A 17,117-nucleotide genomic window follows, 5' to 3' on the forward strand; every position below is an offset into this window, starting at 1 on the left:
CACACACCACTCTTTCGCAAAAGACAGTTTCTAGAACAAACCTCTGAAACTACACCACACCAAATCACACAAAATTACAATGTTTAGAGAAGAAGGGAATAAAATACACATGGGTAAAATCAAAGATTAAAGTTCAGAATTACAAGACAATCTTATTTCACACTTGAGATGATCCAAAAGCTCTTTGAAATCTTGAAAATTGTTTTTTATTTATCTCTCTTTCTTAGTTAATGACCATGAGCGTAAAACAACTTTTTTATACTCCAATCAGATGGTCAAAGCAGTTAATCATTTAAAACAGATTGGTACAACTTAACATAATTTTGTTAAGGTTTTCAGAAAAACAACCAGTTGAATTCTTGAATCAACCAATTGAATTAGCTCGACAACAAAGTCAAGCTTTCCAAACTCATTTTAAAAACAATTAAGTGCCAAACAACAGGTTGAATCGACATTTTAACAGGTTAAATTTTCACACTCTTTAGAAAACTCATCTTTTTCAAAAGGATTGAGATTCAATTAACTTTGGATCATCTTAAAGAGTGGATTAACAAATTCAAAAACTACTAGATACACACACATGACCAGCAGCAAGGTCTTCAAGCATTTTGGATTTGGACACACCAAATCACCTTGTTCAACCAATACAAGTGACACTTAAAACTCTTGTTGTTAGATTTCATAATTATTTACCCTCTCCACCATAATTTTCCACCAAAGAGCTTCAATTTCAAATAAAAAGGAAACATAAATAAATGTGAAATCATGTTTTTATGAAACCATAAAAATTAATTAAAAGTTATACCGAGTTCTCTAATATCCCTAGTGTTTATTACCATGCTTCTTTTTAAAAAAATCTTTGAGATTTCTTGAATTGATTAAGTTGGAATCTAATAATTTTATATGGAATAATATTTTCAATGGTCTTGTATGAACAATACAAAATTCACCATTCACATTTATGTTTCTACCATAATGAAATATGATTCAAATAAAGATAAGTATTAAATATCATTATAAAAATACAATAAAAAAATATAGTATTGTAGTCACTTATTTAGGATTAAGGTAGTAAACAACACTATGGAGATGCATGTATAAATGCAAATTCCATTGAGTATCATTTATCTTTCATACCTTGTTTATATTGAGCATCTTGATTATTGAAATTTGTAGCTATTTGTTCTTTAGTTCTATCTATAACTTCATAAATATATTACATGACATGTTTTGAGTTTTTATATATAAGTCTTAATACTTTCATAAGTGGAGTTACACACTTCAAAAATATCAGATGGATTTTCAAAATCTATCATCACATAAAACAATATTTACTACTTGTTTACCTTTACTTTTATTACCATGATTACTAGTTGTCAGTTCCTATGAAACAAACATAGATTGAAAAACATTTTTTTTGTTATGTTATACATTGTAGGGTGAGAAAAGCAATTGCAAATCTTATAATTGTTGGTTTAGCTAATTCTTTTTTTGTTGAAATGCTTTTTATACAAGTTTAGGATTCATGTGTTTCTATAAATGGAAGTTGTGACTTTCTTTGGCATTTGCATTGGTATTATAAGATAATGGGAGTTGACCAATGTCTTCAATGACCTGCACAAGGAGATCAAAATAATTTTTCTTCTCATCTCTATCATCTTTCTAGCTTTCACAAAATTAGAAGCACCATCTCGCACAACTCGTGCAATTCTTTCCAATTTCTTCTATCATAAAGTCTAATAGCTTAAACATTTGTTTGGCATAATCCCATTACTCATATTAATAGATTTTAAAAAAATTGTTTCACTTGGACTATTCACCAAAATGATGATAAGTGACTTCCCTTTTCCATCTATCCAACCATAACACATAATGTAAACCTCATTTCTTCCATTCAACTTGATATTTTTTCAAACAAGTTTGAATATTGTCAACCACATTTTTCAAATAAGATATTCTAACTTCATGATAAGTAAGAGACTTTAAACATTTTCCATATTCAAAACTAAATTTTAACATTTGGACAAATAAGGAGCTTTTTACCAAATTAAATGCATGTATGCATTTGCACCATCTCTTTATATTTAAATATTTCATTAATAGTTTTTTGCTTTATAACTTTTTATTTTCCTTTGTTGGCAAATGACTCAAATGCTCCTTTCTTATTACTAACTCGAATATCTACCTTTTCAAAATAGTCTATTATTTACTTTTTTTTAGTTTTCTTTTCTTTATTTTTTAACAATTTCAAAAACACTTTTTAATATTATCTAGAACATATGTACAATCAATGACATTCTTATTTGTTTTAGTAAGATGATATTTCATTCTTGCAATACCACCCTAACAAGTATTTCATTCTTTCTCTACTTCATTCAGGAACCTCAGTCTGGTATCCGCCTCATCCTCGTCCTCCATGTCCACCCCTCTGACCTTGACCACGCCCTTTGAACGACTTTCTGCCATGATTATGTGTGGCTTGGTGTATGAATCGATTGAGTGCTCTTGATATTGTTAGCTCCTTTAGGAGGTCTTTCACTTTAAAACACTCTTCGGTGGCATGTCCCTGGTGTCAATGATAGCTACAGTGTTTTGTCAAGTCACGCGAGGGATTGTTGGGAGCTGGGGAGGGTAGTTGGATGAGTTATAACTTGCAGGCCTCCTTGAGGACCACCTCCCTCGACACATTGAGGGGGTGTAATTCTCGAACTTTCTTGAGCATCTCCTTTTGAAGGGTGGAAGTGATGGAGAAGTTGGGGTTTTCATCACCTTTCTTCGAGCATCGGCATTCTCCTCGATGTTGATGTATCTGGTTGCCTTTGCTCGGAGTTGATCCATGTCGATGAGAGAATCCAAGTATAGGGTACCTAAAAACTTCCATGGGTGTAACCCTACCAGGAGGGTATGCATGGAGATTGTCAGGTGCAAATCAGGGATATTCAATGTGGCTCTGGAAAATTGGGCCATGTATTGTCATAAACCCTCTCGCTCCCCATCTACAACGTTTTGCAAGAAGGTCGAGGTTGCAATAATTGGTTTGAAGTCAGAAAACTTAGCCAAGAAACATGCACAAAGGGTATTGAAATAGTCAATTGAATTCCTGGATAAGGAATAATACCAATCTAAGGCTACCCCACCAGTGTAGTTGGAAATAGTCTGCAGTGCACAACTATGTTTTCCGAGAACAGATTGACTTGAATCATATATGCTTTAACATGAGCCTCGGGGTCTGTGATCCCATTGTATTTTTTCATGCTAGGCCACTTTCATTTTCATGGCAGTTGGGTCCTCATGACCTCGAATGTGAAGGGGTGGAAACCTTCTAGATTGGACCTCATTGTTTCATTGAGAATAGGATTGGGTAGTGCCTTGAAAGGTAGTTGATCATGCCCCAGACTTTCCTTCCACGAGGATCTTAGTGTGGGAGTATACTGAGCTTCTCCATGATAATCTAGGTGTGTAGGTATGAGGTGGAGTTCGCTCTTATCAAACAAATGGCTCGAGTGAGAGTGGTTGAGATTTTGTTGTGTACTCAGTGAAGTTTTTTCCGCCTCGAGTATAGTTGTCATTTCTTATTGCAAGTTGATCCTGTCATACTTGTATCTTAAGTCGATGTTGTTCAGCTTCCTTTTGGTCTTTTGGTGTTGTTCTTTCATGGATGTTATATTCTTCTCCATCTTGTCATGCATTTGTCCAAGATTAATCTCCATTGTTTTTTGCATGTTTTTCCTCGTTCTTTCAGAGGTTAGCTTCGAGTTTAATGTTCATATTGTTTTGCGAAGAGCTCATTTTGTAAGGCACACTCAATATTATGGTGGTCCTGGGATAAAATCTTACCAAGTTTCCACAGATGACACCAAAAGTTCTTACTAAAAATGAACACAGAAAATCCTGAAGTAGAATTGATTTCGCTCCTCTATATACTGAGTTTTGACTGATTACCAAGAAGAGGAGGAAATTTACCAGAAAAAGATTTTTTTCAATGTTTAACTTAGTAAGAACATTGGATATCAATATGTATTTAAAGTATAAGTATAATGATAAGATGATGATGAGATACTTCCTAGGAAGTTTATAAACTCTTTGAAAAGTGAAAAAAGCTTTAAAACCATCATTAAAATAATCATTATCATTCTTGAATAGCCGCTTAGCTATTAATCAATCATTTACCTTATTATGAGTCATTTATTGATTAATTATAAGACCATGAACTCAGTCAATCATGATCGTGCCCAATCTTAATTCGGGGTAGGTACAATAATAAATGATATAATGTACTTAAAAAATAAATAGAGGTATAAATAATAGTTAAGCATGCATATTGACGTATTACTAGCTAGTCTTTACCAAATTCAAACTTATTAATTTTATAGAAATTCAGATAGAGATATAGTAAAAGGTAAGTAATTGATATTACTATAATATATGATGTCATGTGAGGACAATGAAGATAATGAATAAAAAAACAGAGATATTTATCGCGAGGAAATAATTATTGATAAGTTATTATATTATACTCTTATATTTAAAAAAGAAATAATTAATCTGATTTTAAACTTTTTAAATGAAAAATAAATAAAAGCAATTTTTTGGGAGTGGGTTACACAGCAGGAGAACACACACGCCCATCTCCGATTCGTGAATCCAAAAGACAACTCACAATGTTGCCGCTCAGGCCTCTCAACTCATACTTCTCCCTCCGCCCGTCTCCGCCGCTCCTCGCCCTCAACCACCTCCGGAACATTCACTTCCGGCCCTCCGCGCGCGGGAGCGTACAGGTCCAGGCCAGTGTTGGCGGTGGAGATCAGAGCCAGACCATGACTACGACTCCGTTGGACAGTAAAGAGAGGAGGGAGAAGAAGGGGCCGGTGGAACCTGGTTCCGGCGTTGACGAAGGGATACAAGTGAGAGCAGTGGTGACAATAAAGAAGAAGATGAAGGAGAAGATCGGTGAAAAGCTTGGGGATCAGTGGGAGTACTTGGTCAACGGCGTTGGTCAAGGGATCCAGATTCAGCTCATTAGCCACGACATCGACCCTGGTTACTTACTTTCTCCTGTTTCTCAACTTCAAATCTTTCTTCTAACTTTTGTCAAATTATTAATTTATGTTTTTAAGGTTGTCTTGAGATCGCCACCTTCATCCACTTTTTACTTCCTAAACTTTTTGCCGCACACACGAGAGTGCTGGTTTATGCAACACAGCTGCAAGCTTTTTTATTTGACTTCATGTCGCCTTGTTCGACGAAAAGCAGAAGCCATACAAAAAGGGAAAACTTGTTTGCTGATCTGCGATCCAAACACCTTTTTATTTTTTTAATATTTCCAGCAGTGATCAAATATTCTATTTAACATTACTTTTTATATTATTATGACATTATTATTTATACACTTTTTTTTTACATAATTATTAAGTGTAAATGCTCTTAGAATATTAATTAAATTAAACTGTCTTCCTTAAATTGAAAAGTTATTTAGTTTTTTTCGCATTTAACTAAATGAAGTAAGCATTTAATATTTGACATTGTAAGGAAATAGATGTGATGTGACAGTGTTATATTTACTCTTAAGAGGGTACTATTGTCGTTTTGTGATTCCAAATATTTGTTTGTTTTGTTGTTTTTCAGTTACTAATTCTGGGAAAAGCGTGGAAAGCTACGTGAGAGGGTGGATACCGAAGCCGTCGAACGTTTCTTACATTGTGGAGTACGCTGGTGAGTTCAGCGTGCCAAGTGACTTTGGATGCCCGGGTGCAGTTCTCATCACTAATCTTCACGGGAAAGAGTTCTACCTAGTGGAGATCATCGTTCATGGCTTCAGTGGAGGACCCATTTTCTTCCCAGCTAACACCTGGATTCATTCCCGAAACGACAACCCTGAAAGCAGAATCATATTCAACAACCAAGTGAGTCACTGCTCAACCCTCTTTTCAAACTCTAAACCAATGGAAAGTTATTGCATGCATGCATGATGATCAACACTCAAAACTCTACTCAACTATTTCTCCTATAACCGACAAACTTTCTAATTACGAACTCTTACGGGACAGGCATACTTACCGTCACAAACACCAGCTGGTATCAAAGATCTTCGACGTGAGGACTTGCTAAGCGTAAGGGGTAACCAGCATGGGACAAGAAAGCAACATGAAAGAATCTATGATTATGATACGTACAATGACTTGGGCAACCCTGATAAGGACGAGGAGCTTGCGAGGCCTGTCCTTGGGGGTCACGAGAGGCCTTATCCTCGTCGTTGTAGAACTGGCAGACCTCCCACTCTCTCTGGTACACTTCATAAATTTGCTTCCTTTTATCGGTTACTTTCTGTGTTGGGTTTTGGAATGAAGGAACAAGCAGCATGTCTGATGGGGTGTGCATAATTTGTTGTGTGTAATGGGTGCCATTCAAATCAATTAGATCCATTGTCCGAGAGTAGAATTGAGAAGCCTCATCCGGTTTATGTTCCCCGGGATGAAACTTTTGAGGAGATCAAGCAGGACACTTTCTCCGCTGGAAGGTTGAAAGCTCTGTTCCACAATCTACTGCCCTCCATTGCAGCCACACTGTCGAGTTCAGACATTCCTTTCAAGTGCTTCTCCGACATTGACAAGCTTTATATCGAGGGTGTTCTACTGAGAGATGAAGAGAGCAAAGGGGTAGTGGAAAATCTCCTAGTTGGCAAGGTGATGAAACAGGTCCTGAGTGCTGGAGAGAGTTTGTTGAAATATGAAATTCCGGCTGTTATAAAAGGTATGCTAGTGCAGAAAATGCAACACAACCTTGTTTTCTTTCACCGAAAACATTATTTATTTTCACTTGTTCGTTTTTTATGGTTCCAGGGGATAAATTTTCTTGGTTGCGGGACAATGAATTTGCAAGACAGGCCTTAGCAGGGGTCAATCCAGTGAATATTGAGCTGTTAAAGGTAGTTTCATATACCTAGGACTAAATTATGGTAGGGTTCAAGATCGTCACATGTCTATGGTTATGGTCAGCTCCATTTGCATGCAATCGGACTGTTTTAAGTTTTGAGAAAAAGTTAATCCAATTTGATTACGTGTAACGGAGATTATCCAGAATCATGGTTGTCTTGAATTATGTAATAATTTATCTTGTCTAGGAGTATTTTTTTTGTGTGTGTGGTCTCTTTAGCAGTTCTTTGTGTCTTCCACAGGAATTCCCCATCCGCAGCAATCTGGATCCTGCTCTCTATGGGCCTCCTGAATCTGCACTAACGAAGGAAATTCTAGAGCAAGAACTTAGTGGAATGAGCTTGGAACAGGTTTGCTCTATACCTTTGTTGCTACTTAGCTTGACCTGTTTTTCCAACAGAAATTTGTTAGCTCTACTACCAATTACTTTTGTATTATTAGGCTATAGAGGAGAAGAGACTGTTTATCCTTGATTACCATGACATGCTCTTGCCCTTCATCAAGAAGATGAACTCTTTACCTGGGAGGAAAGCTTATGCCTCTCGGACAATTCTCTTCTATACAAAGGCTGGCATTCTTCGTCCTGTAGCAATTGAGCTTTCACTTCCTAAAACGCACTCTTCCCCACAAAACAAAAGAGTTTACACCCAAGGCCATGATGCCACAACATACTGGACTTGGAAGTTGGCAAAGGCTCATGTCTGCTCAAATGATGCTGGCGTCCACCAACTAGTAAATCATTGGTAAGACAACTTTTCGTGGAAATTCAAAATTATAGCATAAATAGCTAGATTGGCTTCAGATTCAGTACATCTGATTAAGACTAATACACAGTGGAAATTTGTGTGTGCAGGTTGAGGACTCATGCATGCATGGAGCCGTATATTATTGCTACTCATCGACAGCTAAGCTCAATGCATCCAATTTACAAGCTCTTACACCCTCATTTGCGCTACACATTAGAAATTAATGCGCTTGCTCGGCAAAATCTGATAAATGGAGGCGGTATTATTGAAGCATCTTTCAGTCCGGGAAAGTATGCCATGGAACTTAGTTCAGCAGCTTACAAGAACCTGTGGCGATTTGATATGGAGTCACTGCCAGCAGATCTTATTCGGAGGTAATACTGATTTTAAGGCTAACCCCCGCGTAAATCTTCCTTTGTTGTCGTTTTCTACTTAGTAACATGAACTATGAAGCTTCTATCGAACACCGACACTCCCGTCTTTTGAATGAATTAACAAACCTTTTCCCTCCTTGGAGTGATACTTATAGGATACGTATATGTTAAGTGTTCAATTCAAAAAGTATTTGTTGGATTTCTGACAATTCTAATACGCTTCTAACACAATTTAAAAAAAATATATATATTAATTTTTTAAAAACTCAAACTTATTGTATAAATTTTTCTTATGATTATAAAAATAAGAAACAAATCCTTTTGAACTAGTAATGAAAAACATCTTTCTGCTCAAAATAATAATCAGAGACATATTTGTGCACATAAATTTTTATTGTCAATTTATATAATTCATAATTATATAATATATAGATTTGTGTTCCCGTATCCTACATTTTAAAAATTATACGTATCTTCGTGTCCGTGTTCGTGTCGTATCAATGTCTGTGTCAGTGTTTATACTACATAAAACATGACATAACATACTAGTATGGCCCCTTTACTATAGAGGTTCAATTTATTTAGAAATTTACAAAAATAGTTAAATTTTAAAAAATTATCCATATTATGTATGAACGTGTCAGTTTCATCATAATCATTAAATGGAAATATACATAGAAATACAGAACAGGTAAAATAAAATAAAAATTGAAAAAGAAAGAAGTTGTGAATTTCCATGACTTGTAAAATAAAAATTAAAAACCTATAGTCATACATTAAAGTATGACTTCTTAACTGCGAAACATTTGTTGGATAAATTTAAAAAAAAAATGATCCTGTTTGATAAATTTCCCTAGTATTCTATCAATCTGTTTATAATCCTCTTGTTTTTTTTTTCAGGGGAATGGCAGTAGAAGACCCTTCAATGCCCTGTGGTGTAAAACTGGTGATTGAAGACTACCCTTATGCTGCAGATGGACTCTTGATCTGGTCTGCCATAAAAGAATGGGTAGAATCTTATGTTGGACACTTCTACTCCGATTCAAATTCAGTGACATCTGATGTTGAACTCCAAGCATGGTGGAGTGAAATCAAGTTAAAGGGTCACTGTGACAAAAAAAATGAACCCTGGTGGCCAAAACTGGATTCCCAAGAGGACCTATCTGGTATACTTACCACAATCATATGGGTGGCTTCAGGCCAACACGCTGCCATTAATTTTGGACAATACCCCTTTGGAGGATACGTTCCTAACCGCCCTACCCTTGTGAGAAAATTGATCCCCCAGGAGAATGATCCTGAATTTGACAAGTTCATCCAAAATCCTCAACTTGTTTTCCTATCATCACTGCCTACTCAGCTTCAAGCTACCAAAGTAATGGCTGTTCAGGACACACTTTCAACTCATTCCCCTGATGAGGAGTATTTGGGTGAGCTTAACCCTCTGCATAATCACTGGATCCATGACCATGAAATCCTCCAATTGTTTAAGAAATTCTCTGCTAGACTGGAGGAAATTGAGGAAATAATAAATGCAAGAAACAAGGACACCCGTTTGAGAAACAGGAGTGGTGCAGGTGTCCCTCCCTATGAACTCTTGCTTCGCTCCTCAGGACCCGGAGTAACAGGTCGTGGAATTCCCAACAGCATATCTATATGATCATTATTCTCACTATATTAGTCTAAGTCATATTTATTCACCCTAAACTCCATCTCATTAAGACATATAATTTTCGTAATTATTTTTTTGTCCTTTTTAATTAAATAGTTTTATGTTTTAACATATAAAAACAATTTTTTTCTTTGATCAAATAATACTTTAAAACAACAGCAGAATTTCTTCACTTAAAAATAAATATCATCTATTTTTTAAAAAATTTCTAGCGAAATTATATCATTTTAGTATAATAGATATGTTGATATACAAATAAAAGAAAATATGTTTCTATTAATAATAACAGGAACAAATAATAAAATAAGGGTAAAGTGTGTCTACATCCAGATCCATTTCAGCACCTTATCCAATTTCTTTTTCTCTTTTTCCAAGACCTGTCATTTCTCTCTGCATTTTCTTTGTCCCCTTCCTTTCCTTTTTCCTTCCTAGTTGGTGGCTTAAGGTTGCCACATTTTGTGGTCTCCACAAACTTTTTCCTAATTCAACTTTTTCTGAATTCATAAATTTTTTTAATAACATTTAGTTATATCTCATTTATAAATTAGTTTAAACTACATGATCAATTAGTATGAAAAACATGGTAATAGATCCTAGGCGATTATCATCGTTCTCTTCTCCTATTTCGACATATTCTAAACACCAAGTTGGCATTACACTTCAAATTATCTAATATCCTTTTTTTTTCTAACTCACTGTCCAACCAAAAATATACAGTATTATGTAAACTAATTATAACACAATTCAACTTTTCCTTTTTTATGTTTTTCACAATTTTGTTTAACTATATTTGTTGTCTTGTAATTTTGTCTTTACCTTCCCTTCTTGTGTTTTTTCTGTTTTTTCAAAAATTAGGTAAACTACTTTTGTTGCCTTGTAATTTTGACCCTTGAAATTTTGGGATATCTGAAAGGCATAATGCCAAACTTTTTGTTAAAGTTTATTAAGTTTCAAGAATTTTGGGAAGTTGTTTCATTCAATTACAAATTCATTTCAATAATTATGTTCTAAACTTTGAGATGTTATGATAAAGTTTTAGAGGTAAGGAGAATACTCATATTTACTTTTTTTTAGAGTAAAAATAAGGACCTAAACTATAACAATAACAATGAGATTATTCCTCTTTTACTTTTCATGTAATTTTTGATGTTGTTAGATGTGAATCTCCAGTTGATATGGTTTAACTTATTTTGTAATGTATTGTAAATTAAGACCTATCTTTATTTTGTTGTAAATTTAAAAGAAAACTTCCTTGGCATGTAAATATGATGTATATTTAACAAATGAAGTGGGCAAAACAATCAAGTGAAGCAAACTTGTGTATATTTGGTCAAACGAAGTTATGAACTTGTGTTTGATTCGTCAGGCAAAGTTATATTATCATATAATTTTGTTTGTAAGTCAAATAAAGTATTTGTGTCTAACATGATGTGACATATAATTTTTTTTTTTTTGTGCTATTGTCAAAATACATCTTTTTCATAACTACCATCCTAAATCATCTTAACTACTTGATAAACATGACTTCACAATATATAAAATAAAAATAATGTGAAACTTTCAAAGGATGATGAACAAATTATGACATTATATGATCTGTGTATGTATGTGTCTCATGCAAAAGACAATATGTGATTATGTGTTTCATTATCTAATTGTATATTCTTGAAATTTATGATTATTATTATTTTTTTATCTTTTTTAGTAGTTTACCATTGTGTTGACCGTTGACCATGTGTAATAACTTATTATGAGTGTACTAGATACACAAGTAGATTCAGATGTAGGCGTTGAAATTTTATTTTACGATATATTTAAAAGGACATAGTTGTAGGAATATAATGTTTTTTTTTTCTTTATATATATAACATTTTATCTTTTTCTAAATCATATATTATTGGATTCTGGAGTATATATTAACTTTGATCTTTTATAAGATATTTTTTAAGTACTATATTAAACTACTTATTACCAAAACCATTTCAATTTTACAATACATTATTATTGTATTTGAAAAAGTTATTGAATTTTTATGTATGAACAATAGTTTCCAAAAATATGTGGACAAAAGTATTTGATTAAATTAAATATTTTAAAGTATGTTTTGCTTAAATACTTTTAAAAACTATAAATATAACTAATTTATTTATGAGATGAAATTAGTTTATGGGTAAGTTTTAAAATATTTTACTTTTAAATTAATATTTTTTAATTACTTTTCTCTTTTATGGAAAAGTGTTTTTTTTTTTAAACTTGTGTCTATGTACTAACTCTGTAAGAGAAGTAAAAACGTAATTATTACAATAAAAACCTAATTATTAAGACATTGTTAAAATGGGACAAAATTATATGAAACTTCTGTACATTAAAATTAACTATACGATCTTATAGATTAATTAATATAGATGGAGAAACAAGTCCTCATTTTGCTGGCATGATCTACTTCGTTATATTTTTAAGAAAACACTAATAAATATTTCAAAAGTACTACTAAGAATATAGAAACTTTGTTAATAATATATAGCTTCATCATGCTCTTTAGAATTTTACTCATTGAGCAATATGATAATATGATATTTTAAAATATTAATTTTTGTTCCAGGTATTAATTCAAAATAAAAATAAAAATATTGAAGTTGTTCATTATAGCTTAATTTTTCAAAAAAAACAGGTAGACAGGTGCATTATTAATCTTAAAAAGAGGGTATGAAAAATAAAGAAATAATTGAATCCTCCTTCCCACGTCACAGAGTTTGTTAACTGCTTAAGGAACCAGCAATTGAAAAATGGTCTCTCTCACGATCAACCCACCGTTTCTTCTTATTCTCCCGGTGGAGACCTTTATTCTTTTCATCCAACGGTTCAGAGTTTCCATAAGATGCCACGCGTCACGAGACGACGCAAGTTGCATTTGATCCCAGGTGTGTTCTGAACGCGATTCCTTTGGGGAGGATGAAGAAGAAAGGTATTAAGGTAGTTGAGGTGAGGTGAGGTGAATTTAGGAGACTCGGTCCTACCCTACTAAGATACGGTTATAGCGGTGGGGGATCCGCAACAGAACAGAGATGACTAATCTGCAAATACAAACAGAAGAAGCCGGTCATAGTCAAACCCCGCTTCTAATTTCAATTCAACATCAACAACAAGCAGACCAAAATGGGGATACTAATGCTAATACCAATAATAATGATAATAAGAAGAACGACGATGATGGTGATGGTGATGGTGACGGAGAGAATGACTATGAGGAGGACGAGAGTGAAGTGGAGGAGAGCTTGGCGCGGTTGGAGTGGTTTCTGACCGTGTTAGGGTTCAACCAGCACTCGGTGTTCAGTTTGGTGCTTTCGTGGACCGTGTTCGCGGCGGTTGGAGTGGCGGCGCCACTTGTGGCGCTGTCCATGTGCAAGTGCGCGGAGTGCGATAGGTATGAGATTCAGACCTTTGAGATGGTGATCGTGGGGTTTCAGGCGACTCTCGCCGCCGTGTCCTTGCTCTGTCTCTCCCACAACCTCCGCAAGTACGGTCTCCGCAGGTTCCTCTTCGTTGACCGCTACTCTGGAAAGATGCATTGCTTTCACCGTGACTACGTCGCTCAGATTTCGGTCTGTTTCCTTGTCTCCTTCGCTAGCTCCAGCGATAATTGCACTGTTTGTCATCTGCTTTACTTGCGTGCTTAATTGCTTTATTTGACTCGAGTTTTTTGGTGATGAACACTTTTTGGCGTCGTTAGGGTTTTTGCTCGAAATCAGAATTCGTTGCTCTTTGTTCTATTCTTGTTATTATTATTATTATTATTATTATTGAACATTTGCCTTATTTGAGAACTTTTCGAAATGAGAGGAGTCAAATCGTTGAAGATTATCTTGTATTGTTTCGGTTCTTCCTTATTCGATTGTATGAACATGTTATCATTCCTTATTATTCTTCTATTCCTCATCAAACAGATCTAAAAGTTAGAACAAATAATGTACGAAACTTACACAGTTCCACAGGTGTTTTTCAATCGAAATTAGAGTTTCACTTCTGGAATTTGTATAATAAGAGATGCATTAAATGCCAACATAGATTACTTCAGGATTTTTTATGATAAAAGATTCATTAAATGTCAACACAGATTGCCGAAGTGAAACTTTTCATTTTGATTGGAGAGCACAAGGCTAGTTTATTACGGTATCTTGTATAAAAAAACTACCTTACAAAGTCATACAGTGTGATTTCTGATTAATTCAGAGTCAAATTTTATGGCAATTAAACTTTGCTTTTACTGTTAATAGGGATCTATGCGCTTGCTTTTTCTGTGGGTTTTGCCATGTTTCCTTCTGAAGACCGCCCGAGAAATCATTCGCATTTTCTATGTTCAACATGGGTCCTGGTGGCTTTCATTCGCTATTCTATCAGCTTTGATTATATCCTGGACTTATATGAGTACAATTTCTCTGTCCGCCTGCATTTTATTTCACTTGGTCTGCAGTTTGCAAGTGATCCATTTTGATGATTATGGGAAGCTCTTGCAAAGGGAAAGTGATGTTATAGTTTTTATGGAAGAGCACATTCGGTTGCGTTATCATCTCTCCAAGATAAGTCATAGGTTCAGAATCTATCTGCTTCTGGAGTTCTTGGTTGTCACGGCTAGCCAAGTTGTGACGCTTTTGCAGGTCACTGGATATGGTGAAATGCTTACCTTCATTAATGGTGGAGATTTTGCTGTGAGTTCTACACTATGTTCAAAGTGTTTATGCATTTAGATTTAATGAACTAGTTACTTTCATTTCACCATTCATCGTGTAATGTTTTTTTTTTCTCAGGTATCCACACTTGTTCAGGTGGTGGGCATCATTATTTGTTTGCATGCTGCAACAAGAATTTCTCATAGAGCTCAAGGCATTGTTTCCCATGCAAGCAGGTGGCATGCAATGCTAACATGCACATCTTCTGATGCACCACAATTGAGGAGCTCTGCTAGTGCAGGGAGCTTGGAGGCTGCAAACCATTTAAATGCCATACATGTAGACTATTCTGAAAGTGATCTGGAGTCAATGGATTATGCTGGAATGTTTTCGAATACCCAATGGGCTTCTTACGTGTCTTCACATCACAAGAGACAAGCTTTTGGTATGTATTACCTGTCTGTAAACTGATCAATGTTACATTTTTTTTTTCTCGTGATAAAAAGAAATTGTTTATAGAAACATCATATTATCATATATGCTTCCTTGGTATCTTGTAATTTCTTATAATTTCATCTTGCATGAGAACATAAAATAATCTGATAATGTTACACGAAATGCTGTGAAGGGTATAGGTGTGTTGCAAGGCCAAATTGAGATGAAATAATACTTCAACGACAGATTATTGAAATCAGAACTAGGAAAGATCCAAGGAAAATTTATGTTAGTGTAGTTTTCTGGTTTTATTAAGTTTTTTATTAATATATTGTGAAGTCTATTTTATCTTGTACATTCAACTCATACTGAAAACATTTGGTCCAGTGAAAGAGGTATCTAACATTGTCTAAGAGAAGGAAAAACGTATTTCTGCTAATTTTCTCTAAAAGGTACATCCGAGTGATATTCATTTGCATTATTATCTTTCGTGTTCATGAACCAATACTAGCTTAAAATGGCTACCTACAGCAGGCTATGCAAACATTTATTATGATACATCTGATTAGATTAACAAATTAGCTTTCTTAGAATCATCTTCCATATGTAATGTGCAATAAACATGCCATCTCTAGAAAATATTGAAAGCCTAAAGGTTCATTTTGCATATGTAGATTACTATTACTAGGTCATTCCCTTGTCCTCATAATAATTACCACATAAATCACAATTTTTTGCAAATGTGAATTTTCTCATTTTGTGAGATTAGTGCGCTGAATTTCCTGGTTCATATATGAATGACTTTATTTATTATCAATACATTGGCAGTCGTGATAAATTACACACAACTTCTATACAACTGCTTTTGGAATGTATTTTTCAAGTTGAGAAACCTTGTTCCTTCTGGTTTCAAGACTTGAACTCTGGCTGTTAGCTTGTTTTGTGTCCACCAGGAGGATTTCGTGCTTATTGTTTTCTTCAAATATGCAGTGATGTATTTGCAGACAAATCCAGGAGGAATAACAATATTTGGATGGACAGTGGATCGATCTCTAGTCAACACAATATTTTTCCTTGAATTAAGTCTGGTTACCTTTGTTCTCGGTCAGACGCTAATCTAAGGATAAAATTTGCTCGCTGACCAAACAAGCCTTTCGTTTTAGGCCTTTCCGGCGGTTATGATTTTCATTTTGATTGAAAGCCCTCCACTAATAGCCATAGTTCTTCCTGGGGACCCAAGGATAATGAATTTATATGCCGAGCCAGGAGAAATTATTACATGATCTGAGATACCAGTTTCAAATGATCTCCTCCATGTAGCAAAAAAAAGGAGTTTTTACTCTCGGAAATTGACAAACTAGGTTACACATCACATGGAGATTAGCGGGGACTATGGACGCTTGGAGCTTCTAATAATTTCTTCTGTGTCAGAATGTTGCATGCACACAGCAAAGAAGCAGACCCGTGATCATGAGATTTGTGGTGCCGCTGTCAAATATGCCCTTTGGCCTCTTCCCCAATTCCCCAGCAACGCAAATATCATCTCCAAATTCTGTTCGTGATTCTTATTCCTCCCGTCAGCATACTGACACTTTTGTTGATCTTGTGACTTCGAATTAGCACATTAGGCAAGCAAACAACTTTTCCTTAAATCCATACAAGCGCAAAAGATATTTGCGGTTTTTAACATACTTGGGCTAATCGAAGCAGTCTTTCTCATTGTTTTGATTCTTAACCTTAGGTTTGCACCATCTCATTTGAAATGGAAGGATCATATTTGTAGAAGAGTTTCCCCATTCTCTGGACATTTGTGGCTCTTATAAGTGCGTTGTCTTGTTGAATGCGTATAACTTTTGCTCTTACGCTAAGGGCCAATCGCGTTGGGTGTTCAAGTCTTGGTGGACAGTGATATTTCCAACCAAGTAATGTTGCTTGCAAATTCTGATGTAGTTAGGTTACAGTATTTCTTTTTATTATTGTTTGAGATATCCTTAGGGCGATTTATATTATGTAATGGACAATATTTTGAATTTAGCTGGTGCCGATCAGCTTTGTAAGATGTTTATAATAAAGCAACGAACCTTTGTCCATACTATCTTAGAAATACCGTTATACAGTTAAGTGAGGAAAAATGATGTTTTCCTGATTCCTAAAGGAAAAATGATACCTTTGTCCATTTTCTTCCGAATGTTGTTTTCTTTATAACTAAGCAAATTTCACTTATTTTTTTATTTAATAATCATTAATCGTTTGCAGAGTGAGATTTTGTTTTAGACTTTAAAATTATGGAT

At 34.8% G+C, this 17,117-nt stretch overlaps 2 protein-coding genes across 4 annotated transcripts; both read left to right on the plus strand.

Annotated features, from left to right (window-relative positions):
* Positions 1-4,536: 4,536 nt before the first annotated feature.
* LOX6 (PLAT/LH2 domain-containing lipoxygenase family protein) lies at positions 4,537-9,791 on the plus strand. Its single transcript, XM_068613349.1, has 9 exons — positions 4,537-5,040; positions 5,626-5,903; positions 6,048-6,285; positions 6,418-6,750; positions 6,840-6,925; positions 7,175-7,282; positions 7,374-7,675; positions 7,786-8,052; positions 8,953-9,791. The coding sequence occupies exons 1-9, from the start codon at positions 4,662-4,664 to the stop codon at positions 9,710-9,712; spliced, it is 2,751 nt and encodes a 916-aa protein (XP_068469450.1). The 5' UTR covers positions 4,537-4,661; the 3' UTR covers positions 9,713-9,791.
* Positions 9,792-12,439: 2,648 nt separating this feature from the next.
* LOC137811565 (zinc finger CONSTANS-like protein (DUF3537)) lies at positions 12,440-16,916 on the plus strand. Of its 3 annotated transcripts, XR_011081097.2 has the most exons (5): positions 12,440-13,326; positions 13,999-14,430; positions 14,530-14,836; positions 15,817-16,454; positions 16,568-16,916. XR_011081097.2 is itself a non-coding variant. In XM_068613351.1 (4 exons), the coding sequence occupies exons 1-4, from the start codon at positions 12,790-12,792 to the stop codon at positions 15,945-15,947; spliced, it is 1,407 nt and encodes a 468-aa protein (XP_068469452.1). In that variant the 5' UTR covers positions 12,440-12,789; the 3' UTR covers positions 15,948-16,916. The 3 variants fall into 3 exon arrangements, 2 of the variants coding, with proteins under 2 accessions (XP_068469452.1, XP_090154760.1); XM_068613351.1 differs by having other exon boundaries at positions 15,817-16,916; XM_090298634.1 differs by lacking the exons at positions 15,817-16,454; positions 16,568-16,916 and adding an exon at positions 15,214-15,337.
* The last annotated feature ends 201 nt before the right edge of the window (positions 16,917-17,117 follow it).

The sequence above is a fragment of the Phaseolus vulgaris genome, chromosome 2 (genome assembly GCF_051622355.1).
Source record: "Phaseolus vulgaris cultivar YP4 chromosome 2, ASM5162235v1, whole genome shotgun sequence".
Classification (NCBI taxonomy): Eukaryota; Viridiplantae; Streptophyta; class Magnoliopsida; order Fabales; family Fabaceae; genus Phaseolus; species Phaseolus vulgaris.

Coding starts and splice junctions, on each gene's coding strand:
- LOX6 (XM_068613349.1), top strand. CDS start 4,662: ATGTTGCCGCTCAGGCCTCTCAACTCATACTTCTCCCTCCGCCCGTCT. Junction 6,926..7,174: donor TGAATATTGAGCTGTTAAAG/GTAGTTTCATAT, acceptor TGTCTTCCACAG/GAATTCCCCATCCGCAGCAA. Junction 7,283..7,373: donor GTGGAATGAGCTTGGAACAG/GTTTGCTCTATA, acceptor TTGTATTATTAG/GCTATAGAGGAGAAGAGACT.
- LOC137811565 (XM_068613351.1), top strand. CDS start 12,790: ATGACTAATCTGCAAATACAAACAGAAGAAGCCGGTCATAGTCAAACC. Junction 14,431..14,529: donor TTAATGGTGGAGATTTTGCT/GTGAGTTCTACA, acceptor TTTTTTTCTCAG/GTATCCACACTTGTTCAGGT. Junction 14,837..15,816: donor TCACAAGAGACAAGCTTTTG/GTATGTATTACC, acceptor TCAAATATGCAG/TGATGTATTTGCAGACAAAT.